A 27,735-nucleotide genomic window follows, 5' to 3' on the forward strand; every position below is an offset into this window, starting at 1 on the left:
AAACAACCAGCAGCTGTATGTAAGTTAGAATGTTTGTACTACATAAGATAAACGATTGCTTAATGCATCTACACGTTTCTTAATCCTCGATGCGCATGTGCGAGTAGCGTTTTTGTTGCCATGGCAACGCAAAAGCTAAAAGCCACCACAACAGCTCCAGAGGGTGAGAGTCTTTTCTGTTGAACGTTTGCTTTATCAACTTAAGTTAAAATGTGTGTTTACTGAGTGTGGTTACAACGGAGTGTAAGAAATTATTATTAATGTCGATTCTTTGTGATTATAAAATACCTTAATTCTAACCGAAAGTCAAGCTAACGGTAGCAAACCCAGCTAATGTTAACGGTGATTAGACGTAAGTTAAAAATACTGGATGAATAAGGATAGCTAGTTAACGGTTACACCAACGCACGCCATCTATGCTATGGCTCTAGATAACAACGCTGAAAGAGGAATAGAATTCTCCAAGACAAACGATACAAGTTTGAGGAATGAAACGGTGTCTCCCAAACTCTGGGACTCTTTAGAGTCAGATACTGAAAGTCTGGTTCAGGAAAAAGCTTACCAACGAGAGCTACAAAAGCGCATCTCGGATGAAGCCAGTGATAACTCGCACAAGCCCCATGTGTATGTGGACGTTGAGGAAAACAAGTCTGAAAACTGCAGCGATTCCTGCAGCAGCCGGGACTTGGAGCAGGAAACACAACCGAGCAGCACCGTGAGCCACGAAGTTACAGGAAACATCACCGCATTGACAAGGTAGTCCGCCTATTATCATTTTCATAATCTATACACCACTCTACCCCATCTGCTCAGCTATTAACAATTAAGTACTACATGCTATTAAGTTAAGCGTCAGAAGAACAAAGCAGAAAGCAGGCACAATTCAGCCAAAACATTAGAATGATCTCCTTGGTTGTACATCAGTTGTCAATTTATCAGCTCTAGTTTTATCATATAAGTTATCATCATTATCTGTAACTGTAGGCTCTGGACCCACAGTAACCCTCAACTGGATAAGCGGTTACAGATAATGAATATCAATATCAAGTGCGCTTTGTAATTCTATTTTTAAAGACTACAGTTCATCATAAGCTCTTATTCACCCTGTTCTTCAATGGTCTGACCTCACAGTGGCTGATGGATCTCAGCGCTTCAGTGACACTGACATGGAGGTGGCAAGTAGATGTGTGTTGCACTGGTATGAGTGGATCAGGCACACCAGAGCTACTGGAGTTTTAAATACCGCACCTATTCACTGGATCCTGTGTCAGACCCACCTACAAAGTCAGTCCACATTTTAGACGTAATGTTAGAGACAGCAGCTTATTGTTTCTGCACAGTTTGTGTTAGTCAATTTGTAATCCACTATTCCAAGGTCACTGTATTGACCAGAATCACCCACCACCTAAATAACTCCTGATCTCTCTGGTGGTCTTGTTGGATTATTGACCATTAAAGAACAGGTTAAATGGGGATTAAAACAGTTGAACTCCAGTCTCTAATTGCATAAAATTCACCTGTATCGTAACATGCATTTGCATTACTTGCTTGAATTTTCCACAAAGCGGGATTTCTTAGTTAACCCGATAAATTAATCCCAAAGGCAAATCTATCCAATACGAATCCCCTTCAGTTTCCCCTCAACCGTGCTCGATACATAAAAAAAAAGCTTATTAATTCTCACTGAAGATACCAGGAGCTGGAGTTTCAGTTGCTTTTGGCATGAGGCACAGTAAATTGTGTGTGTACATATATATATATATATATATATATATATATATATATATATATATATATATATATATATATATATAAAGGGACTCCTATACTACTTAGTAGTATAGGAGTAGTAAAGTTTACTCTTTTTTTTGCCGCTGTACAAATACAATGATATTCAATTCAGTATTTACTTCTCTTCAAGCTACCTAAGTAAGCAAGAAATGGAATATGACAAATAAAATTTACGCAATTTCACAAGTAAAGGAAGAAATGTGCAAGGAGCAGTACAGTCATATGTTTTTGTGGACACATCTGAGAAAGGTTCTGAAATAGAAAAATTAGCAAATTCTGTAGAGGGAAGTAGTAGAGTAGCTCAGGAATAGGTCCATGGCTGGAATGTTGCAAAACTAAAAGACGAGAATGTGGGAATATGCATTTTAACATTTTTGTTATTTTTGTGTATACTTGGTATATAAATCCACATGAGTATCATAAGTGGGAAAATACATTTTGTCACACTTAAGCTGCATTGAACATAAGTGTTAAGCTGTAAAAGCCGTAAAAATCTTGAATATGTCAGGTCTTTTGCCCTTATCATTGTTTAAGCATAAACCACTTTAGCACTCATTTTGTTTTCCACTGAGAAAAATATTACAAAAGCCCAAGACAATAAAGGCTAGCCTGAATCCTAAATATTCATGTCATTATACAAGATCGACTTGAATGCCCTATTGAGAGTAATACAGTATATTGTGCCTTCTGTAATGGATGTGAGTAATTAGGCTCTCTGAAGTAGACCCAGTAAACAATGGCAATACCTGACATAGAATAGATCACTCCCAACATGACAAGACCTTTTTATTGTAGAGCAGCCCAGGAAACATAATTGAAATGATTAACAGCTTGTATTCACTCGCCTAATAGATAATGGCAGTCTTTGAAAATGATGTTAGAGTACGTGCATTTTAATTTAGTTGAAAGACCTTTAATTTTGGCACTTTCCATATAACTACCCTCATTTAAAGGAAATTAGATTTTTATTCTAGGGAAGGTTATCACAATAAGGCCCCATTCTGAAGCCTATTTAAAAAAGTAGATGCTTTGTTGTGCATTAAATAGGAGGCCATCCCATGCTGTGGAAACACAGATGCTGGAATCTGAAGTGTCCATTGCAGCGTTTGTTTGAACTCATCCACGTCACCCAAGCTCTGAGCGGGACAGAAGCAGGGGTGACTACCTTCATCCCAAATGTGTGCGACCCCACTCATCTTCTCTCAACAGTGGAATGAAAAAGATTTTCATATTTGTAACTGGTCTGTAAAGAGCCACTTAACATTCAGATCGATTGAATTTAATGGGCCCATATACCCTACATTTTAAACATGAAACATCTCACAAAGCTGCCTTGTAACTCACTCATAAATTCATAACTAGTAACTCATTCACACTTAAAATGATGGTCCTACAAGGGTGCTTTATTAAAGCTAATGGTCCTAAAACCTTGAGCACCTGAAGAATATTGCGCAAGATAGAGGGTTCTTTGCTTCCTGAAGAATTCTTCATATAGTTGGTTCTATATAACACCTTTCAGGAAAGGGCTCTATATGGCATCAAGAAACAGTGCCCTTTTGTTACGATGTCAAGCTATGTACCATCTACAATGTAGCTCATTCTCCATCAGTTTGTAGAAGCCTTTAATTATGCAAAATATTTTCTGAGTGTTCAGGGTTCTATATAGAGCCATTTTATTTACTAAAGAACCTTTTGAAGAAACATAATTTGTAAGTGTGATTATGGTCAGGAATAGAGGAGTATATCTTTTATACTCACTCACATTTCGGACCTTCTCCACAAGAGGGTGCTATTCGTTTTCGCATTAATGACAGCTGTCCTTGTGCTTATATTTTAACTCCATGTAAATTTATTGTGAATGATGGGGGCTAAGTTGGGTAGCCTGAATTGGCTGTTTTTAATTTTTAAGCACACAATTTAAGTTGAAGCCAAAACTGGTGAACCCAAATGTCTTTGCAGTATAGATCAACACTGTTATCTTCCAGAAAAAAACTAGACCCTGTGTATATCACAATGCTACTGCAGAGAAATGAAGAGTTTGGGAGTCAGAAATCCTATTTACTTTTGTATTTAAAAGCAGTGCTCCGTGTGGGATTGGATGCCATTTTGGTGTGGTCTGGAGAAAAAGCTTTGAGAGGTTTTTCGTATGTTAAGGAGCTTCCACAGCTGTGAGCCCACACTGCATTCTCAAGCTCATTTCAACCGAGTCATTACTGAGTCGTTCCCTGCCCTCTTGCCCTCGTTGGCTGAAGAACCATACGCCTCGCCTGCACCATATTTGGCATCATGAGATGTGAAGTGCATCTTGTAGCATTCAGAGCTGTGCAACAAAGAGGCACTCTTCTAATTATTTTAATGAGATCTTTTCATCCAGTGATGCAAGGAGCACATTAGGTAGTAATTTCAACCTATTTCATACCCTTGAATCAGCCATTTCCAAAACTATGCCCCAATTGTCGTCTCAAGACCCTTAGTCATTAAGAGCTAAGGTGGGGGAAACACAAGGTTGAATCTACATCAGGCAAAGGAAACAAGCACTGTAAGCTTTCTGATGCATTAGACCTTTTTTCTCATGGTTGATTGCTTTATTGACCGTGGGGTGTGTTTGCTGTGTACAGTCCCACATAAATGAAAATAAGTTTATAGGTAATAACTACCACCAAATGTGGCAATGTCTCTGTGGAAAACTCCATCCTACAAGTCCAGTCTTAGAAGTAGCATTTTCTACTTCTCATAATCAAATGAATCTCAGCTCTCCAATTCTTCTGCAGTAACCAGTCAATATTGATACACTTGCAATTTTTTAGGCCTGAAGCAAGATTGAAGCTTGACGTACTTCTGTTTCTCAAAGATAAAAGTTATTGTGACTATTTTTGTGGTGTTTTAGTAACTTTATTTCTCCAGGTTTGGAAACGTTAGCCATTGAAAGTTATTTTCTATTAACACTATTTACCTTCATTTACCTTAATTTTTTTCCCTTTGCCTTTGGATTATTTTCAATTTCCTCAGAAATGTCTCCTGACTATGAATAGGTCGTACCTTACAGCCACTCTGGTTAAAAATTAAATATAGGTGGAAAATCTATGATTTTGCACAGTAGTAGGTCTAATTAATAGTTCTTTGCTTATAGGTGCAATGTACATAGATAATCTTAATGAACTTTTGGTGAAACATATGTGGCATGCTTATGATTTCAGACAGAGCCCTCTTGGTGATGAATATGCTGACCTGCGCTATGATCCAGACTGGAGAAGCAATCTGGTTGGGGCTCAGTTTCTCTACCAAGTCCAAACCAGTCTATCCCTGGATTCCCCTGATGAGCATGGGGACATTGAGAAGCACACAGAATATATGCCTACAACAGGGAGGGAAGGATATGTAGTAGTGAGTAATCCTGCTTTGACAGATGTAAATATTTTTCAGCCCAGGCTACCATCCGCTTCCTTTCACCTTCATCCACAAGAGAATCAAATCAGTCATGGAGACACAGCTTTGCCATCAAGTCATAATACATCATCCAAGGACAAGCTAAGACTGAATTCTGACAGGGATTTGAAGGCTAGGGACCAATTTATGGACCGTGAAAGCACTGCTGAAATCTCACCGTCTTTATGGCATGGGCAGCAGAGAGACATTAAAAAGCAAAAGAACAGAGAGGTGAGAAGCAACGCTGTTGCTCAGGAAGAAAGTAAAGACAAGAACAACTTAATACAGCCACGGAGGAGACACCCTCGGAAGGTTAGACAGCCCAGACCAAAAGTGGACAAGGTGGAGCACAATAAAGCAACGTTAGGGATGAACACTCAGAAACAAGGGTCCTATCTGAAGGTCTATGAGCAAAGAGGAATGAAACATGAAGAAGAAAATAAGGTTTGTATTTGCTTTTGTAATGGTCTTAAAATTGGTCATTATAATTGGCTAATATTAAAATGATTATTTAAATAATTGTTCAAATGAAAACAAAACACATATTCATGTCATATATTAACTATCGTTTATCTTCATTTTAACATGGCTATGGAAATCGATTTAGTAAGCTATTTCTGTCCATTTTTATTTTATTTTGACTGCTTTTCTTTTTTCTTTTTTACCGTGTTCACTGAGTTGGGCACCAGGGGACGCAATAACACAGCATACAAGCATAGCCTTTTCAGTCAGCCTCATTTGGCCATACGCTCATGTTCACTTTGTTTTTCCTCTCATCTGAAGGGTTATACATAGAACGATATACAGAAAAGAGGCTTATTATCAGCTCACTCTTTAGTAATAAAAATGAAACACAATTCATATAGTAGAAAGACTATGTATTATTCAACAAACCAAATGACTGATTAAATGATCTGCATTTTAAAGGGAGAATTAATTTGGTATATAAAAATTAATGCAATAATTCCCAAAATAATGTCAACAAAATGTATATGGAAATATTAATAAGTAAGTACATATATAGATAAATAAATAAATAAATAAAAGTATAAGGTGTTCAAGCATAAAAATTCTGGATATTCGTGCTATGTGCATTAGTTTTATATTGTTTGCAAATGAAAGACGAGCTGTTGACCTGTCATATAATTGTAGCATTAGTGTTTTTGGTTGAGAACAGCCTCTTTTCTTTATTCCATTGTCAGCAGATGTCCACATTGTTTCTGCTCAACAAGTATGCCATATTTGATATGACCTGACCTGTATCATTGCTCTTTTTTTTTTTTTTTTAGAAAAAAAAATCTGAATGTGTAAGTGACCTTGCTATTATAGTGAGTCTGTTCTGAAAGAGAACAAGCAGTCTAATCTAACGGTGGCTCGGAAATTAATTTGGCAGACACTGGAAGCAGAAAAGGGAAAAGGAAGCATGTCTGGCTATGTAGTGCCTATTATGAGTTGATCTGCACAACAGTAGCTATTAAGAACATCAGAGAGGCATGGTTACCAATAGGCTCTTAGCTATCAGTGCACCTGGCCCTGCGTGTAATTGGCAGGCTTGGCCTGTCTGCGCACTGCACCATATGAGGATTTGCTACATTTCAGGCCTTTGCTGGCCCATCTGAGCCCATATCCACCTTAATGTCTCATGTCAGCTGCATTAGCATAGTGAAGAGCTGTTAGCATTGTGACACGGTAAACAGAGAGAGGGCTTCCTTCACTAAATGTCACATTGATTGTACCCCGGCAGGTCAGAGTCTGTCAGGTAAGACCCATGCTGGAGGTAGAGGTTGTTACTGATTAAATCTCCTTTATCTATCTTATTTTATCATCCAAACCCATAATAAAGACTGACTCATATGATTAGAATTTTAAAATTGTATATTTTGCCTTTCTTGAAATGAGGCTTGGATTGTGTTTTTGTTTGGCTGGTTTTATTTGGTTTTATATGCCATAAAAGGAAAGATCACAAGCTTTATACTGGATGTGGCCATCTATCTGATCTTATATTCTCATATTTGCCCTTCACCTTGCTTGCTTTATTTATTTATTTATTTATTTATTTATTTATGTCTCTCTCTATCTTCAAAAGAGGCAAAAGGAATGCTATAAAATCATATCTGTTGAGGCATCATTACCTGGCCTTGTGTGAGCATGCTGTTGGTCCGTTTTAAAAGCCACTGTTTACTCTTTGACGAGCTATTTACTCCTGATAATTAGCTATGTTATTAAATGTACACAATCTCATAATGTGCCAACTTTGTGACTGCGAGTGTAGGAGTGATGGCGAACCCCTGTAGAGGCTCCTTTGATAAAGACAGAAGTAGCAGAGCAATCTTCTGCCATTGCACTCAGCCAGAGTCCCTCGTCATCTCCCAGACCCTCACTTCAAAGCCAGGAACATAATGTACAATCTCTTAATAGCTCTAGACCGAGGCTCCGCAGCTCTCTGCCACTGTACACCCTGCCTCAGTGTAAACACCTAATCAAGATTGCCTGGGCGGCCACAATAGCAACCAAATGCAATTCAAGAACTGCAAGCCTTTGAAGTCCTCATTGCAAAAGCTGTGTTTCTCAGTCTTGAGGAAAATGGCAAGCTCAGATCGCCTGACTTTGTTGTGCCTCATCTCGCCCCAAGAGGCAATTACGGGCCCCAATTTAACAGAATAGATATTACACAGCTTATGAAGCTCAAAATGCAATTTTGTTTGATCATTTTCTCAATTTGATTGAGATTATTAAAATGGTGGACAAAAGGCAGTGGCAGTGACTTGGGCAGAGGTTGTGGCCTGCTGCCATGGTGAGGCCATGAAGGGCACGTCTGTGATGTCCGCAACACACACACACACACACACACACACACCTGTTACTGCACAATGGCAGCACAGCATGAAACACTGCAGACTTGCCAAATGTAGAGAAACAAATGGTCAAATCTGCCAATTCTGTGTCTATTTAATATAATAATTGCCATTAACATTTTATTATAAACTTCAGATCTCAACAAATTTTAGTACTTTATCTCAATTTTCAAGCTTAAATGTGGGATAACAGATAAAATGTTAAACGTATTATAATTGTATCAAAAAAGAAGAATTAGTGGTAGTGGTGCTTCACCACCTGACAAAATGTAATGGCACCCTTGGAGCAGTTGCGGGTTCAGTGCCTTTCTCAAGGGCACGTCAACTGGATGTTCCCCCGAGTCTTGGGGATTGGACCGGCAACCTTCTGGTACCAAGCCCAGCCCTCTAACCATTAGGCAACGGCTGCCCTCATGATGGTCTCTTATTATTTTAAAATCTTTAAAAAATAAAGATTTTAAAATAATAAAAAAATATATTTTATCAGTATTATTCTCTTTTCTCTATGAAATATATAAATAATATAAATATATATATATATAAAATATATAAATGCAGTTTTCTCTGTTGTGCTTTGTGGTAAACAAGATTGCTTTAAATACCTTTTCAGCAGATTCGGGGGAAAATGTCTGCAGAATTTTGGCTAATGGATGCTGGATGCTGGACATCACATGTCAATAGGCTATTTAATTTCTCTTAAACTAGCATTTAGTCTCTGTAATAACTTGTGTTACACATCCTAATCATCAGGATGATCTTGTTATATTTAACCATAATGTTTTGTACCTTGAGGTTGGCAGCCCTTGAGCAACCTTGAGCTAACCTAACTCCAAACTGCTCCCTGGGTGGTTGGCAGCCCCCTGCTCCAATTGAGTGAATTTCTCACTAGTGCGTGTTCACTACCACGGATGGGTCAAATGTAGAGAAGCGATTTCCCTAAAGGGGTCAATAAAGGTGTTTCTCCTTGTGCTCAAATTGACCAGATTAGCTGAGTAGGTTGTATTATATAATACATATCAGCTGATGCTACTGACCAGCTGTTTGGACTCTACATCATATTAGAATAAACATTAAAAATGAGGTGTAGGGATTTGCATGTTTGTCTTTGACAATTTTCCAACATACACAAAGTATACTAATTAAAGTTCACATAGCATGCTGTTGTTTCATCAGGTCTATCACATGTATCACATCGACTGTTTCCTCTATTGTATTTACACGTCTTACTGGGTCAAGAAGCTGACATTTTTAGCTGTTGTATCCATTTCTCTGATAAACAAACAACATTCCTTTAACTGTGTATGAGACTAGCCACTGAAGCAGCAGAGGCAGTGCAGTGATCATGTTCCTACTTTCGTGGTCTTTCAGCGACTAGATAGGCCAGCATGGCTGACTGTTTATTGATGGATATGTTACAACTCAATCCACTCACTGCAGCATGCTTCTTTTCGACCTTCCTCTATTTGTGCTTTCAGAATTAGCCCTGTTCGTTCAGGGACTCCTCAAGGCGTCAATAGCATCGATCAGTCCGGATTGTCCTCAGCAGCCAAAGTGACTTCAAGTTTACTAAATGATTTTCATTACAGTATTAGCAGCAAATATGCTCTCACTGAATGGGTGCATTAGGAAAAATGGAGAGAGTGAATTGATGTAATGTGAGTGTATACAGACACTTATCCACAAACTGCTTTGAAAGGACTGTTATAAAGGAAATCAATAGAGCCCGAAAATGTGTCAGAGAAACTTATATGCAAGGAATTCAGTGTTTAATATCAAGTAGTTCAAAATGAAATGAAGTCAAATATTTTCATTTAACTAAAATTAAACTTGTTTTCATTGAATTTCACAGCATTTTGAGAGGCACAACTGGTCACGGAGCAGGGTGTTGTATTTAAATAAAGTTTGTTTATCTTACATGTCATTTTGATTTACATATATTTTTAAGTAGATTTACTGGAGTAAATACAGTACTTGTTTACTCTTATTTTATATGTATGTTTTCTTGTTTCACTGCACCTTTCACTTTCTGTCTTTACTTTTTACTCTCCTTTATTGTTGCTCTTTCTTTCTTTTTCTCTTTCCCTTTAGCTAACACAGTCTTCTGAGGACACTTCCAGTACTGACAGCCATGGAAGCCCCGACAATGCCCTAGACCCAGAACTGATGTGGATACAAAAAACTCAAAAACTGAAGGTAGGACCCTTCACTCCAGTTCACTTTATTGATTTCATCCATCTCTGTTTCTTTCTCTCGCTCTCCTTCTGGCTTTCTCTCTCTCTCTCTCTCTCTCTCTCTGTCTGGATGTAGGTGGGGCTGCTTGGCACAATCCATTGCCCTAATGCATAACTGTCAGCAAGGGCTTCCTCTCAAGATGAAAATGTCTGCACAGTGGGCGCACTGTCACCCGGGATTTCATTTCCACTGTGATGGACGCAATTTCTGATAGAGTTGTTCAGGCACAATGGAGCCTCTGAAATGTCTTGAAAAGGAGCCTGTGCAGCAGAGAGAGGGAGAATGGAGAAGCATCATTATTTTGAGCACTTGAGCGGTCACCCTAATGCTGGCAGGCAGAGGAGAGTAAATATTTTCCCATTAGAATGGTGAAAGCTGGTGTTGGCTAAATCAGAGGCATTACATGCTGCGACACAGACCCAGACCTCACAGAATAATGTGTGGCAGAACACCGTGCATGCCAGGCCTGCAGCAAAAAGCATTATCTATACATCCTTTTCCTTCTTACTCTCAGACTATGGCCATAAACCAGCTGTTGTATAAAAAAATGCTTCTGCACAATCAGATGGAATCTTCAGGCTCTTGTTCTGAAATGTTTTGAATTAGGGTTCATATCATCCTCAAAGCCCTCCTTGTGGCATGAATTTCTAATTTGTTTAATTCAGACATGTACTATTTATTTTCTTTTAGAGATGAAATATATTTAGGATCCTCATCATATTTGGTAAAATTATTTTATTCATGCTATCGTTGAGTCTTTTGTGTCATCAAGCAGTGGTCTTTTGAAAATCATTGTCCAATTAGTATAAGGCTAGTTAACAGTCAATTCAAGTGCACCGTTTCGAGCTTGGTGTCATCATAACATAAGCAAACCAATAACCAAAGGAATGCTTTGCTTAGAGTTTGAATGTAAAGTGCATGTCCTAATCTGTACCCAATTACAATAGATCCATAAAGAGAATAAGTGCACGGGTGGACCAAGACATCTCCGTAGACCCAGACCCAGAGTTCAAATGAAACCTACTGAGGACAGACATGTTTTAGAGGCAGATCACCAACCACCAGGTTCCGCAGAAAAACAGATACGTACTCCATCTGATGCTGGCAGAAGCTCCATTCCAACCAGTCATCAGTCATTCCCTTCAGCTCCAACTGTCAACCTCAACGTCAACCTGAACACTCAACATGAACTTACAGAGACTTTCTTTGGGCCTAAACTACAGGAGCCTGTTTACACACTGGCCCTGCCTCCTCGACCACAATGGAGGATCGGGTGTAATGTGTATAGCCCACCCTTACACTCCGGTTATGCCGTCCACCAGGTGGGCTCTGCCCCTCAGTTGCCTGTGTCTGTTCTGACGCCAGGACACCCCCATGTGAGCAGGGACCATCTCCAGGGCATTGGCAGAAGGATCAGTAGTGAACTCATCCCGAGAAAGCATGAGAGCAGCAGTGCCAGGTCAGTTAACCCTTTTCTAACCTTCTCATGTCTTGATTCCCCTCTCTAAAAGGAAAAAAAGGTTCTATGGAGCAGCCAAAAGCCACAATACACCTACTGAACAAACACAAAACAAAAAAAAGCAAACACAAGTTTGGAAAACACCATAAAAATGAATTGTCCTGGTGGTTTAAAAAATGTCTGGTCACCAGGAAAACCAGCCTATGCTATGTTGTTGATGTTGTTATGCTGAACAACCAGCACTGGCATTGTGTGAATGACCAGCTAAACCAGCATTAACAAAACTCAACCAGCCAAAACTAACACAGAACAGCCCATCCATGATACAATGCACACATTTGCACATAAATAATGGACAATGAGAATGTTTTCATGTACTATCAACAAAATATTAAATTATGAAATTGCTTGTCTCATAGATAATGTAACTAACTCTTGGAACAATAGAAACTCTTCTTCTACATGGTAAAATCATTGGTGGTTGTATTTTTGATTTTGGTGAAAAACACAGTCACTGTGGCCATTCAGTGACTGCTCCATATTCCCAGCTGAGTTAAAATTCAACAAACTGCTCACTCTGGACTTTCTTACAGTTAATACGACATACTCTGTTAAGACATGGTGTTATGTCTTAATTTTTTGTATCCAGCAGTTGTTTGTAAAATATAAGCAGATAGTATTAAGCATACTGAAGTATAAAAAGCCCCTTTGAGCATCCAAAATACAATTTTTTAGCTGTCTACTGTCAAAAAACCCATTAACTTATTTACTTATGTGTAACTTATGTACTTCTCAATATGACAGCCTTCATTCGGAAGAAGATGCTTCCAAATGGAAGACCTGTCATATAATTTGGCAGCTGTATTAAATTTGTCATGTTTAAACCTATAATATTAAAGCTGTCTTGACATGACAAAATGTATGATTTGTTTTTTAGGATTTCTTCAGCTTTTGAAGAAGATGCTAACATGCAGGTTCCTGAGGTGGTGGTGTTAAGTGAAGAAGGTGTAGATTCTTTAACATCTTGTGGAGGCTATCCTGTGCTGCCCCCAATACGCAGGTCCAACACCAGTGACACAGAGCTGTGTGCTGACAGAACAGAACTATATCTGAGCACGTTGCACAGGAGCAGCTCAGAGGGATACCTCGCTCAGCTGGAGAAACAAAGACACCTCAAGGCCAAAACAACATATAAGGTGGGCTTTGGTGCCAATATTATCAAGAAAGGTTCTACTCTGCATGTAACTGCTTTAAGTTAGTAGGTATCTTTTAACTGGAGATGTTCATGTGATCACTGTTCATAGTAAATCCGATTTTTAGCCTTTCAGAACAAGTTATGTACTTTTATGAGATATTTCTGATATTAGGCAGTATATAAGTAACAGATTTTCAGAATCTGATTTAAATGAATGAAAGGGAACATGGGACTCCTAAAACAACTATAGTGTCATTATCAGGTTTCAGACCATACTTTCATTGTGAAAAGATAACTCAAGGGAAACTAAACCAAAAGGAAGTTATAAAACATTGCCTTGAGCCTGAAAGTGTACATGGCTATCAAAAATGTATTACTGTCAAAAAAAGAAGCAGGTGTTGTTCTACAACCAGTCGAAAAAACTGCCCATCCCAGAAGTCAACCCACAATGTGTGTTTAGAATTACTTTGATTGTGATGTAGAAAATGTGACCAGCATTTAAGACTAAGCTTTGGAGGTGTAGAAATATGTCCAAAAGGATATCTTTAAAAAGGGAAAGAAAATAGTAAGTATAACAAAAAGAAAAAAGTGTACAGAAAATTAGTACTGGAAAACGTGCTATTATTTTTAGCTGTTTAGCATCACTGTAATTTTCTGTTTAGTATGTTTTCTGCAGGAAATGATGGTGCAACAGGTGCCTGGGGTTGTGGATTTAATCCCTTCCTCGGGTCACTATATGTTAGGAGATTGGCATGTTCTGTCCAGGTCTGCATGGGTTTTATTTGGGTGCTCCAGAGCAGAGTCAAAAACACACATTGATTTGTGTATAAGCTATAAAACAGTGTCTGTGGGTGTGAGCGGTTAAGTGACTCTGTATTCTTGCATTGCATTCATTGATTCTGGGTAGGCTCCAGACCCACTTCAACACTGAACAGGATGAAGCGGTTACAGAAAATGTCTCTGACATTTGCACAATGCTGCATGTCATGAAATGAACTGAAATTTATTGATTAATTCATTCATTGTCTGTAACCGATTATCCAGTTCAGGGTTGCGGTGGGTCCAGAGCCTACCTGGAATCATTGGGCGCAAGACGGGAACACACCCTGGAGGGTGTGCCAGTCCTTCACAGGGCGACACACACTCACTCACATTCACTCACACACTCACACCTACGGACACTTTTGAGTCACCAGTTCACCTACCAAAGTGTTTTTTGACTGTGGGAGGAATCCTGAGCACCTAGAGGAAACCCACGTGGACACGGGGAGAACACACCAAACTCTTTACAGTGAACTGTAGATTTAATTGCTTATTGAATAGTATGAAAGTTGCTAAAACCACCATAGCACACTTTATACCCTCCTTTGTTGATAATTATTATGACAGTTCATAGTTTTGCAGGTTAATTGTATAAGTATTTGAGGATACTGTTAATTGCTCAGACATGATGATATAACAGACAGTCATCATGATGATGCTGAAGTGAATTAAAGCATGGGGTGATTAAGTGATGTGTACCAGGAATGGCTGCTGAGATGCTCATTTGCATTTAACGATGGCCACTTTGTTCTGTGCCTGCATGAGGTCTGCAGGTGGGGCCCAGTGGGAAACAGAATCAGTGAGCAACAAGAATAAGGATGCTAGAGCAGCCACACACACACATACAAGGTGGAAACTCCAGGCCTCTAGAGCTTCCATTTACTCCCAGGCAAAACATCAAATAGCTAGAGCTCCCACTTACGCCCAGGGAGAACCCCAGGTAACAAGAACAGCCATTTACACCCAGAGCAAACAGTAGATAACTACAGTCGCAGAGCAGCTATTTACACCAACAGAAAACACCAGGTAACGTCAGCAGAGCTTTTATTTACACCCCCAGAAATCTTCAGTTGGACAGAGATATGGTGCCATTTCATCTAAGGAAAATTGTAGGTTGCCACAGCCAGCATTTTCACACTGGGAACTCTTAATAATTTTATAAAAACATATAAGTAAACTGCAGACAGCAGCACCAAGGGGTCATTATGTCATGGAACACATCCACTTGACACCATGTCAGGATTAAGTCGTCCTTACACCATAAAGCAGATTGCTTCTCTTCACCTCACCGTGTCCGCCGTCATGTCTCATAGGATTAGAGGATAAATTTGTAAAACAGCTAGTGTTGCAGCGCAGGGGGAACAGATCAGTGAAGGAAACAGCTATCCCGCAGTGTCCATGACCAATGGCTGATCCAAGCCTGGCCCTAGAGCCTGAAGGAGCCGGCCAGATCTGGCCTGATTAGCCCCTTTTGTTTGGGAGGGCTTGTGGATTGCTGCTCGAGTGCACCTTAGACGTCCATAACGGATTAACTGCTTACTCCTTCAATATGTCATGGCTTCTCTTACTCTCTTTTTCTCCTTCCCTGGCTCCTGCTGGAGATGCTTAACACAAATATTTATGATTTAGTGACTGCTGAGCTTGGAGTATATGAATATGAAGATTATGGAGATTATGTCAGTTGTTGTTGTGTTGATGTATTTGGGTCCTAGTAGGCTTGTGACAACCACGAATATTTAACTGATGATTAACTGGCATATAAATAACAACTATTACCATTTTAATTGTCTGTTTTGTTCATGGTGTCACTATAAATGTACAAGTCTTAAGTGGCTAGATCTCGCTTCCTAGCTATTGATACGTATACACTTGAAGCTGCTGAGAGGCACTTGAGCTCAAATAAATAAATACAATCACATACAATCACATAAATACAAACATATACATTTGTATATTTAATTCTGTTTCAGACTTACTCACTAAAAGAATACAGAAGCCTGGCCCAGGAGGTGAAGCTCGGAGGTCTTGGTCCATGCAACACTGTTGCTGAGCATGTGGTAAGAGCTGCAATACCATGATGTCTGGGAACACCATTTTGGGAGGGTCTTCCATTAAATGCATCTAATCGAGTCTCTCCTTTTCTTCATGTTGGTGTAACTAATCCCTAACAGCTATTTTCAACAACCAAGTGGTTTTGAGGTCTCTGTTCTTTTACTTGTGAATGTGAAAGACTTTCATCCCTCTAAACGGAACAGAAAGGAATTTACAAACCTAATGAGTGTAGGCCTTGGAGAGGGTTATTTTTCTGTTTTCCTTTTGTCACCAATGGTGAAACCTTCAATGAATCTGATTTTCAGATGGGTCTTAGTAAGGCAGCGACTTTGTTTTTCGACACTGGTTCCAGGGAGATGATGAGTTTTATTTGGTTTTGTTTGCTGCTGTGGAGAGGCCTCCGAGAGAGACATACAATGAAGGCGAGAGGCCTTAAGGGAGAAACGGCTTAGGTAATTAAACCTCCCCTTTGTAATCTGTCTCTCTCTCTCACCACTGTCAGGCTGAGAAAATTAGACGACAGAAGCTGTATTCAAATGTGATCCGTGAACAGAACAAGCGGATAAGTAGGATTCCCATTCTGCCGGCCAGAAACCCAGTGAGCAGTGACAACAAGGACACCATTCCCAGGAACAAGGTGAGAGAGACCTGAAAAACCACAGTGCTTTACCTTCCTGTGTCTATGACACAGAAGCATTACCTTGGCAGGTCCTTTGATCATCTGCCCAATTTTATTTTTAATATGTCTAATTTGGACCATGATCTTCTGTTATCAACTTCTTTTATTGTCTGTTCAGTCAGAGTGCTTTCTTTTACGGTAGGTGTCTACTGAAATCTTAATTGAGGAGACTTTTTGGTCAATTTGATACGTTCAAATCTCCAAATGTTGTGTAAATTTGTATTTTTATTATTATTTGTGAAGACATATTAGCTATTCTATCATATAAGAGTGTTTATCAAGTTCCCTATATGTTATGTAAGCTTCTGTTCAATTTGGAGTTATTGTTTTATGATTGGATATGACTGTAAGAAAGGGTTAACAGTATCTGTACCTAAAATTGTCAAACTGTAATAAAGAACATTTTAATCAATGATATAAATAAATTGATTTTGAAACTCTGTCCAGGCTTTGGCCTATGCTAAAACCATTAAGAAGCCGGAAGCACCACAACAGCAGAAGAAGAAGCCGAAAGAGAAGAGTGAGAGCATGTTTGAACAATCTGCATATCTCCCGTTAGGAGTGGATGTCTCTCATCTGCCAACTCTGGAGTTACTGATGAAACGACATGAGCAGGAGAAAGAGGCAGTGGCCCGCTTCACCAGCCTTCAGACTGCTTCATCCAAACCATCTTAACACCCAATAAGCAGGTAGCATTTACACCAAACTGTGGACTTTATAAACATATAGGCAGCTTTGACATAGAGAATGATTCCATGTATTATACTGAATGTATCATGCACTTTTAGAAAAATAACAGACATTTAATAAAAGGCTTTTATAAAATAACCATTTTCATATATTGCAATGTTAACATCCTATAACGAACTGCACTGTGAACATTTGAGGTGAATTGTAATGTTCTTGTTTCTTTTTCATAAAATCTTTTGTTGGCAAGAATGTGTGTATGTTTAAAATGAAGTCAAATATCTGTGAATTGTGTTTGTGCTGTATTGTATAGAAGAATATTTATGAGCACAGTATAGTGCAAAATTCAGACACTACATCCTTTATTTAAAATAACCATTAAGGAGATGTTTCCGTTTTCTGGAGATTAGATATTACAGTATAATCCACTTGCATAAGATACGGGCAAGTCAAACAAAACTAATACAGGGTGCCAATAATGTGATAGCATCCATTTTGCTGCATTTTGTTAAATGTGTGAATATCTATAGGAGTTAAAAGCCACTTTCATGATGTGCTTTTATCTATAAATGAGAAAAAAAAACACATTTTCCAAATCAGGAATTTAAAAATAGTATAAAAATTTAAAGAAAAGGGGGTTCCTAAAAAGAGCTGTTACCATAATGTAAACAAAAAAAATACTTTTTGAAACAGGGGAGAATTAAGCTTCAGATCTGAAAAAAAAAAATCATAAGGCATTTCTTTCCATCATTCCACTTTGAGAGAAAACTCCAGATGAAATAAACAAAAAATTTGCAAACTGAACGTAAACACTTCTGGGGCACTGTCCACACTTGTGCCCAGACCTTGACAAAAAAAGGCAAGTAAATGCAAAGAACAGAAGCTGCAATAAAAGCAAAAGGTGAAAATACTAAACATTAATATGTGATTTTCTGTTTAATTTTTGAAATAAAAAATTACAAATATTTAAAATTAAAAGGTTTGAAATTTATTTTTCAAATAAATGTATATGTCTGATTTTGTTTTCTAAGTGCAGTATCATGCAGCATTTTCCTTTTTTTCAATAGATCTCTTAACCCGGGCAGTGATCTCATAAACACACCTGGCTTCACTGTTAATGGGGAACACTGTGCTATTTTTCAGCCAGTTCCTGCCCATTACTCTGATTATTTCCACTTTCCTCTGCCCTTTTCTTTAACTGGGAGAGAGAGAGAGAGAGAGAGAGAGAGAGAGAGAGAGAGTGTAAGAGCGAGAGAAAGAAAATAATGGGTCAAATAAGGATGGCACTTTGAAGCCAGCCTGATTAGAGCAGGCAAACTTGCTTTCTGTATTTTTTAAAGTGATAATTTTCCCCCATAAAACAATCTTGAGCACCTATTTCTTTAATGGAAGCTTTAGATCGTTATCAAAGGGCTATTTACTCGTATGTAATATTTTAATTAGATTATAGCCTCTATTTAACCCATCATGTGTGCTTTGATGCACTGTGTTTTTCAGCGTTAAGCCTCAGAAGCGAGCCTAATCAATGCCGGATCTTTTTGAATTAATGAGGGATGCTGCCCTCTCTTTACATCTTTTTTTATTTTTTTATTTTTCCCTCCTCAGTGCTGCCATAGAAATTGGTTCATTGAAGGAGGCTGTGAATTAGCATCCCCTTTCTGAGGCTGGGCTTTGATGTGGGCGCTGCTGAAGGACTTGGCAAAGCCCTGCCAATGAGCTGATGGAGCCACGCGCCGCAAACCGCTTAATCTTTTAATTGATCACCTTCCACACAACCTATTCTCATCGTTTTTTTTCACTCCCTCTCTAAACCAGAGCCCTGTTCTACAAACACTGCATGAATCACTCTCCAAAAAAGGGCCTAAATATGCTGCACGTCCCCAAACCCATTAGGCTAAACACTCCAGATTCATGTTAGCGGCACATGGTCACACAGTTAAGAGCCTGCTGCATGCTGTACACTATGTTTAAAAGTATTCAGGCATCCATTCTCTTTAGTGAATTTGGCTTCTTTAAGGTGAATCTATTGCTGACACAGGTGTTCAGTTTGTATGATCTCTATAGAAAAGCATTCTATCAGGTTCTTTGGAGCAGGCACACGAGGCTAAGATCTCCATGCCCAAGTGAAGTGTCGGCTAGGTGCAAAGCACCCCGGCACTGGGCTCCGAAGCAGTGGAGCTGTGTTCTCAGCAGTCATTTGGAATGAGATGGAGTAGTGGTTTGTAGTCTAGATCTAATCATCCAGCATTTGTGCAATTCCTATTATTGCCTTACGTTGCATAAGAAATGTTGGACAAGCAGATGACTACAAACTTATGGACATACAGACAGGTTAATTATAAGATTTAATGTGCTGTTGTAAAAGGCTAGATCTGAGTGCTGTGTTTCTTGCGACAGTTACATGTCTGTGTGCAGGCTACTGTCCATAATATCTTTTATCAATATGTTAAAAAATGATCCTATTGTGGCCTTTATCTTCCTGTATAGTCTCAGAGAGATGGTTTAATGGGTTCATTGTTGTCAAGGGACTGTTGTATCTATTAAATGTTTAAAAGCCCAGTTGTGTTTTATTATTTGTGTACATTATTATTATTATTGTTTTTATTATTTTGAGTGGGTCATTTCAGACTGATTGGAAGTCTACTTTGAGATTCAGAGAGTAAATAAAGAGATTATAACGGAACTGTCCTCATATTCATTTACTCTGCAGAATGAAGCTTTATCTTTGCTTTTAAATGAAAAGCAGATTTATGAATATTGTTTTTCTGGTTCAAATCAAACAATGTTAAATGCAGACTAGACTTTGAGTTTAAGTTTGGAAGTTCATTGTGAAGGTTGTTTATCAAATGACATGCTGTGAGGTCCAGTTCTGTGCCTCTTTTCAATTAATTTTATTAAATAAATAATTGTTAATATGTTAAATATTTTACATTTTATCAGTTATAATAGGATCATTAGTTTGTGATTGTTGTGAAAAAAAAAGCCCTGTATTTAATTGCTGTTGTTGTTGTTGTCAAAGTATTAACATGTTTGTACGTTTGTTGTTTGAATCTGACATTTCCAAAAAAAAATTTGAAAACATGCTAAATGCAGATTTAAATGAACATCAAAGAAGTACATCTTGTGTTTACAAAAGTTATTAAAATGTTCATTATAATAGTAGCTGCAGTAATACTGGCTGGTGCTGTATAAGAGTAGACTACAGTAGTAGTATCGGTTATTGGTGGAGGTGTTTTTATAGTTTCCGTTGAAGACAGTTGTGTGGTTTGAAATGGTCATTTCCAGAAGAAACCCTTGCGATTTCTTCTCGAGTGTGAAATTAAAAGCACAAAAAAACACATTTAAAAGAAGCACACATCGCTTGCGTTTGCAACAATTTTTTTTGTTTGTTTGTTCGTGTGTTCGATAATTCATTCACTGTACATTTTGAACATTTGACCATGAGTGAAGGAGAGGTGTGAACAGAATGCGAAATGCGACAGTGTTGGAGAAACTCATTTTCCAGAGTCCATTAAACAAGTGCTAAATACCACGTTTCTATTTACAGATTGTCCATAGATTATTTACTTTTCCCCCTCATATATTTACAAAATAAAAGTCATGAGAGGCCGTCATTAAAAGAGTGAAACCAATAATAATAATAGCAATAATAATAATAATAATAATAATACATTATGAGGAACGTTAAAGATATGTTCCATTTCCCCAGGCCTTGTGAGATTGAAAGTATTTTTCCGAATTGAAAATAGCCATTTTCACCACGAGGTCATTCTTTTTTACCATTATTTCTTCAGTGTCCAAAGCGCGTCAATAATACAGTTTATAATACATGTTCTTTTATAAAAATCGGAACAAGAAGAAAAGGGAAACTTTAAATATAATTTCCTATCTATTGTGAGGGTAATCCATGTGCGAGAGAGAGAGAGAGAGAGAGAGAGAGAGAGAGAGAGAGAGAGAGAGAGAGAGATGTTTTATAGTAGATGTGGAGGTGAGCAGATGTCTTCCTCGATGTCCACCTCGTCCTCGTTGTCCTGCAGTGTGAACGTGTCCGGGCTCCTCACTCCCTCCGCGCCGGCGCGCCGGTCCTGTTCGCTTTCGCTCGAAGTGTCTGCACATCTGTCCATCGGTTCTCCGGGCGCTTTCTGCTCCTCTTGAGTTTTCCGAAGCTGTTTCTTATGCTTCATCCTACGGTTCTGGAACCACGTCTTCACCTTCGCAGATGCACATAGACACACACACGATTTACACTCTCATCCGAATTGTGTGAACGCTGTTTAAACCACTTTGAAAGATCACTATTTGTCCAAATGTCAGGAGAGACTGAGTACAGTGTGTGTGTGTGTGTTTGTGTGTGTGTGTGTGTGTGTGTGTGTTTGTGTACCTGTGTTTCGGACAGACTGAGCGCAGTGGCCAGTTCCACGCGCTCGGGAGTGGATAGATATCTCTGGAGCTCGAAGCGTTTCTCCAGGCCTGACAGCTGCGAGTCTGAGAACACGGTGCGCGCCTTCCTGCGCCTACAGTGTTTCCCCGGCAACTCCGCGTGCGGAGCGAATAACGACGGCATCTGCATCCCTACATCAACCAGGAAAACAAGTGACAGTCTTCATTAACAATATTCACCAAAAAAAAACAACAACCACCACCAGCAACAACAACAACAACAACAACAACTATAATAATAATAATAATAATAATACAAAAAAATAGTTAATGAGTATTTGCGCTAGTCTTGTACTTTATAAAATAATACAAAAAATCAAATAATAATTCATAGGGGTACTGTATAAAACTATTGCGCAAATATATTGTATACAATTTATTACTGATATTTTTACTATTTTTTTTACTACTAACAGTAACAAACAACAATTGAAGACTGTTAATTTGTTTAAAAATTGTAAATATACTGTAAAAATATAAATAGAACGTGTAAAATTATTCTTCAAATAGAATAAATATGTATTTCAAATACTACTCTTTTTAACAATTGTCCTTAAAATAATAATAGTATTAATAATGTACTATAATTAAAATTAATGTAATAATAATTGTATTATTGCTATTTTCATAATAAATAAAGGATACATAAACAAAATAAATGGTAGTAATCAAAATACTACTACTACTACTACTACTATTACTAATAATAATAATATAATAATAATAATATAAAGTTAATATGAAACACATTTTTAAACGAAATTAAAATAAAAATGTTAACAATATATATGTTTGTAAAATATGCAGAACCACATTTTATTGTTCTGCTTCTTTAAAATCCTGGATCTAAAGTGTAGAAATATTATTATAGTTTTTTTTCAAAACTGTAGACGACCTATTTAACAATATAAAATGACATTATGTAAGTTTGAGTGTCAAGTGGGTTTTGTTTGAATCGTGCGCGTGAAACGAATGAGAGAAAATGTGATGATGTAATTAAGCACATTTCTGTGGAATTGTTTAAACAATAACATTTTTAAGCAACAGTTTTTGGCCTCCACCGTTTACAAAATCAGTTTTATAAAAACATACAAAACTCTGCTGATTCTGCGGAAAAAACACCTAAAGCCCAACATTTTAAGGTCCACATTCTTCCACACTGTAAAGTGTTTAATCAGTTCCGCTCTGCACACACGACTTCATCCGGTAGAACGCAAATGAAGCGGTTTCGTAAATAATCAGTGTTTTATTCGAAACGTTAATTTGACTTAAATAAAATCAGTTGTTGCTTATTATTATGAATAATTTTTAATAATAATAAACATCTACAGTTTTGATCTGCCTCGTCCCACTAAAAATAAATAAAGGTTCTTCAGTGAAGCCAGTGTTAGAACCATGGAGAACTCTAATTACTGTTCAAATCCTAAATTGTTGTTTGGTTCCTCTGCGTCAGGATTAACTGTACACAGATCGCTTAGGTGGTGTTCTTAAAGTGGTCCCAAATAGCCTCTAAATCTATCTACTCTTTTTAATCAAAGAACCCCTTCCGTTACAGAACCCTTATACAGTATTAGGTACAAGCCTTATCTGGGTCTATAGAATATTTTTTCTAAACGGGGAAAAGTCACAAGGCAGCCCTAAAGTCCAATCTTCCAAATGGAAAAGCCCTGTTTTATCCTCGTCTCTCTCCACCCTCGCCCAGCCGGGCCTGCGCGCGTTCCGAGCTCTTACCGGAGGCGAAGAAGTAGGGATGTTGCTCCGCTTTATGGAGCGGGTGGTGTGGGTGGGGGGCGAGAATGGGGGTGGGCATGAGCGGGTATCCATACTCCAGCAGCGGCACGCGGGAGGACAGCGAGCTCGTGAAGGGCGCGGGGAACACCTCGCGCAGCGGCTTGGGCTTGTGCAGAAGGATGTCCTCGATGAAGAAGGACGTGGCCCGGTGCGCGGGCATATGCGCCCCGGCCGCTGTGAAGTTTCCGCTCATCGCCGCTAAGAGGCCCGCACCGCGTTCCCCGCAGCAACTCTCTGGTAGATATATGACTTCTGTTTTTAGTTTGTCCTGACACTGAGAAATGATGGACACCCGCACCGTCCCTTCTCCGCAAGTGCATCCAAAACAAAAGCAGCACGGCGGACAGGTCTTGGGGAAAACGCGTAAATCTGACCGCTCTCAGGTTCATCAGTATTTATTCAGAGCGAAGGGCAGCGGCGCAGCGCCGCGCGCAACTGCCCTCAGCCAATAGCGCCGCGGCAGGGCGGGAACACAATTAGCGCTTTATGGATTAATTATAGGGGACTGAGTGAGGAGAGAGGGAGCACAAAACTCCTCCACACCGAGCTCACTCACCCACTACTCCTGCCCATTCTGGGGGTCTCTTTAGAACCCAGACCTGAGAAGACCTTCGTTTTTACCCAAGTCACCAGAGCGTGTTTAGCTGTTATTATGAGCTATTACCACATGGTCATGTTTTATTACGGCACGTAGAATACTTATAGGGTTTTCGTCCCAATTCTAGCAAATCCAGACTGCTTTTAATTTGCTCATTTTCTTGCAGTTGGTGTTGAGAGAGGAGTTCATCTTAGAACGAACGAACTATTATTAATATGCCACTTTAAAACCTTTATTTAATTATAACCATTACATTCACAATTACGTCAGTTAGTGCAAGTCAGTAACCAAGTTCTTACAGCCTCAGGCTAAAAGCAGAACATTTACCAACCAAGGAATATATATTTTAATAGAAATGTTTCCCACATTCTCCAGTCATTCTACAAAATGGTTACATTTTCGCAGTTTCTCACGACCCAAGAGATAAAGCTGAAGTCTGCTCCGTGTTTTAGGATTTGTCTTGTTCTTTATCACAATTTCCTCCGAGACACGACCACATATTAGTTTTGATGTTAGTGGGGGTCTTGGAGCGTTGTCGGGACTCCCCATTTCTTCCAAATCTCTTGAAGTCAACGAGAAAAGTAAACCAGGACACTTCTTATTCTCTAGCGTGACGGGTTTGGGGTGAAACAGGATGTTTGGGAGGAAGTAATAAGATAAGATAATATCTGTTTGAAAACGATTCGTTTTCCCTTTCCTAATATCAAATAGATTCTCTTATTTTTAATTAAATTAATTCTATAATTAATATCGTCTGAAAAAAAAGATATTTTAACTGGAAAATAAAAAAATAAAGGGTGGTCTCATTTGCAGTAATGTACTTTACAGAAGCCCCTACAATCACTACGTTAAGAACGAAGCGGATGACAGCATTATCCCAAATTACACAGCATTAAAACACAACATGCATAATTTCACCAAAAAAGTATAACTGGTAAATGTACAGAAATAATAGAAAAGTGAGCAAAAATTGGTAGGAATACTTCTCACCCAATGAGCTTCTATGGGGATTCATATTGTAGGGTGGGCTACTCTAGTAAGAAATGTAGCAGCTAATAATGTAAATTGTATATACGAAAGCACTTTTACTGATTCTACTTTATTTAAACATCGTAGTGTTCTAAGTAAGTAAGGAATGTGTAAACGTATAGCTTAGTGAATAAATGTGCAGTCTAGCCTTTTCCCATTTCACGCATTTGTACCCTCATCATTGCATCATTTCAAGGATCGTTTATTTTTCTCAACAGTTACAATCATGAGCGCCCCCTCCTGCAGGTGTGCGTGCATCAGACCACACTTTCCTGAAGATTATTACCAGCAATCCACTGAGATCCTCTGAGGCTTTGCACAGAAACCTATTAGAAAGCAGCTTCATCATGGAACTCTTTATCAAGGTGCAGCATTAATCTAAGCTTAAATTTGTTAACTCATACAGTTAAAGGGTTGGGAGCTAATTTTGTCCTTATTTTGTATTAAAACTTGAGATGACTTCATACCTTTGTTGTTCACCCCTCAACAATGTCATGAAAGTCGGAACTTCAAAGAATACATTAGAGCTTATGCTAACAGGACTGGACATATATTAGAGTTATGACGCATTGAGGGCGTGGTCTAGAGCGGAAGTTCTAGTTTTTAGAAGCATTAATGCTGAACTCTTAGTTAAAAAGGTAAATTTTTGGTCACTAAAGGTACAAACAGTGTAAATGTACCTTTAAAGCTACAACAGTGGTTTTAAAGTCTCATCTCTAAAAATACATAACATTCTCTTCTCCAGAAAGATGTGAATATATGTAATATTTCATTACAGAACTATATGTAAATAATACAACAAACCATACGTCCTGGAGATGAAATGGGGCTTTTGAAATTAAATTAAAAAAATTATAATAAAATAAGGTACCATTACGTTCCCTAAAGTTACAGAATATATGAGGGTACCATCACCAAGACAACAAAAGGTACACCACAGTAAGTTTTTTGGAAATTTGCCTTAAACCAGGTCCTTGAAACACACTAAATTTTAATCAGTACATCTAATATGAAAAAGATTAATTTTCTCTATAACAAACAGGACTCTAATAACTCTATCCATCCATTTCAGACTGAACTAATGATTGGATGATTTTACCTGCACGTCTAAAATGTCCTTCCTCATATTGATTGATTGATTGATTGATTGATTCATTCATTCATTCATTCATTCATTCATTCATCCATTCATCCACGTATGTAATTATTTCGAATGATGGCAGGCACATGCTTCCTCCCAAAACCATGTATCTCTTCTTTTCAAACTGCAGCTAACACAACCAACAGGACAAAACCTTTATGTCAGCAGACACCTGCTGGCTAGCAGTGTGTGTATGAGGAAGAGCTGCTTTTCTTGTGCTTGTGTTTGGATGCCAGGTCTAGGATGCTCAGGCATCAGCTGGGATCGCCAGGTTGTTAGGGCACAAATATCACAAACATCACTTGCACAAACATTATAGGAACATATGGGTAAAAGCTGTTCTCTCTGGTTGTTTACATTCAGAAGCTACAGGTCTTTAAAGGTGGGACTTTGACACTGTGTGTTTAAGGTGGAAATAAACTTTTAACCTGTCTGTAAATTTTAAACCACTGTTTGAATTACCACAGAATTTCATTTGTAACTCAAGAGTTTTAGTTTTGTAGCACTTTCAGTAGTGCAGTTAGCCGTCTCCTGAGTTTGGAGACATTTCCATCTTAAGTGATCCGAAACTGTAAATATAAGTCAATAATACTCTATTCCTATGGATCAGGAATAGAGCAATACCCTCAATTTGGTTCATGCTTTTTAAGCTTTTGGAGACCTCTTCATTGTCTAAAAATAATATAAATACCTCTGCCATGAACAGAGAGAGAGAGAGAGAGAAAGCCTAGCATAACAGATGGAGACAGTTTGTTTTTTTACTCATTTACACACACTGGGGCTTTGTAAACACATTTCACCGGATCCAGCACACAGACAGAGCTAGCAAATGGTAAGGAACCATTCTGAATTTCATGATTATAATCGTGAAGGCCTTACCTATTTTTAAACGTCTGTTTAAGAGCTAAATTTTAACAGGTGGTGAAATTGGACAGCACAGCTTAACCCATCTCTATTGTCTAAACCTGCTGGCTTTAGTAAACCAGAGCTTAGCACTAAAAATAGAAATAGCTAGCACTTATACCTTCAAAACAGATTAGGAACGCATTGTTAGCCTATGAACACGAGGCGTTATAAAACAGCTATTTTGAACAAAACCGCAGAGTGGTACGCTTCTATAGGGCTAAAACGTGTTTTAACGATATTGTCGCGATTCTTTACCTCGTAACTGATGTTGTACCCTGTGCTACTGTTGTACTGTGACCTTGTGAATGGGTTCTGGCGTTGGGAAGGAACCTAAGGCTGCTTACACGCGAATGGAGCTAACTAGTATCTTTTAAAGTAAAATGAGAAAGTAAATGTAGTAATGGTGATGAGATGGTCTTTACAGGGACAGTGGAGTCCGCGCATTTAAGCCGATTTAAACAGCCATTTAATCAAAGTGAAACGGGGAGTGTGCGCGGTCTTTCTCTAAGAGGATTGTACGGTACTAGCCGCTCCCTCTGACGCTAAGTCTGACCGCCAACCCACGAACGGCCCACCGGACTCTGCCTTGAGTGTAAAATGTCTCCTTTCACTGTTCTTCTCATAGACAACGT

At 38.6% G+C, this 27,735-nt stretch overlaps 2 protein-coding genes across 7 annotated transcripts; one reads left to right on the forward strand and one right to left on the reverse strand.

The window, feature by feature from the left end:
* Nucleotides 1-150: 150 nt before the first annotated feature.
* Nucleotides 151-25,324, forward strand: jhy (junctional cadherin complex regulator). 6 transcript variants are annotated; one of them, XR_010796103.1, is made up of 9 exons: nucleotides 151-756; nucleotides 4,989-5,661; nucleotides 10,161-10,265; nucleotides 11,252-11,763; nucleotides 12,701-12,959; nucleotides 15,751-15,837; nucleotides 16,335-16,469; nucleotides 17,071-17,200; nucleotides 25,275-25,324. XR_010796103.1 is itself a non-coding variant. In XM_066651128.1 (9 exons), exons 1-8 carry the CDS (start codon nucleotides 422-424, stop codon nucleotides 17,184-17,186), a joined length of 2,334 nt encoding a protein of 777 aa, XP_066507225.1. In that variant the 5' UTR covers nucleotides 151-421; the 3' UTR covers nucleotides 17,187-17,200; nucleotides 25,275-25,324. The 6 variants fall into 6 exon arrangements, 4 of the variants coding, with proteins under 4 accessions (XP_066507225.1, XP_066507224.1, XP_066507223.1 ...); XR_010796102.1 differs by lacking the exon at nucleotides 25,275-25,324 and adding an exon at nucleotides 18,804-19,751; XM_066651128.1 differs by having other exon boundaries at nucleotides 16,959-17,200.
* Nucleotides 21,100-23,622, reverse strand: bsx (brain-specific homeobox). Its single transcript, XM_066650225.1, has 3 exons — nucleotides 23,370-23,622; nucleotides 21,580-21,770; nucleotides 21,100-21,409 (listed from the first exon to the last, which is right to left on the reverse strand). The coding sequence occupies exons 1-3, from the start codon at nucleotides 23,620-23,622 to the stop codon at nucleotides 21,170-21,172; spliced, it is 684 nt and encodes a 227-aa protein (XP_066506322.1). The 3' UTR covers nucleotides 21,100-21,169.
* Nucleotides 25,325-27,735: the final 2,411 nt, after the last annotated feature.

Source organism: Hoplias malabaricus, chromosome 18 (assembly GCF_029633855.1).
Source record: "Hoplias malabaricus isolate fHopMal1 chromosome 18, fHopMal1.hap1, whole genome shotgun sequence".
NCBI lineage: Eukaryota > Metazoa > Chordata > Actinopteri > Characiformes > Erythrinidae > Hoplias > Hoplias malabaricus.

What these genes read in the sequence shown, in the direction of transcription:
- jhy (XM_066651128.1), top strand. Translation starts at nt 422, where the DNA reads ATGGCTCTAGATAACAACGCTGAAAGAGGAATAGAATTCTCCAAGACA. An exon ending in AACATGAAGAAGAAAATAAG is followed by an intron (nt 5,662 to 10,160) that starts GTTTGTATTTGC and finishes CTTTCCCTTTAG; the next exon opens with CTAACACAGTCTTCTGAGGA. An exon ending in CATGAGAGCAGCAGTGCCAG is followed by an intron (nt 11,764 to 12,700) that starts GTCAGTTAACCC and finishes TTTGTTTTTTAG; the next exon opens with GATTTCTTCAGCTTTTGAAG.
- bsx (XM_066650225.1), bottom strand. Translation starts at nt 23,622, where the DNA reads ATGAGCGGAAACTTCACAGCGGCCGGGGCGCATATGCCCGCGCACCGG. An exon ending in TCCCTACTTCTTCGCCTCCG is followed by an intron (nt 21,771 to 23,369) that starts GTAAGAGCTCGG and finishes TGGTTGATGTAG; the next exon opens with GGATGCAGATGCCGTCGTTA. An exon ending in TCAGTCTGTCCGAAACACAG is followed by an intron (nt 21,410 to 21,579) that starts GTACACAAACAC and finishes GCATCTGCGAAG; the next exon opens with GTGAAGACGTGGTTCCAGAA.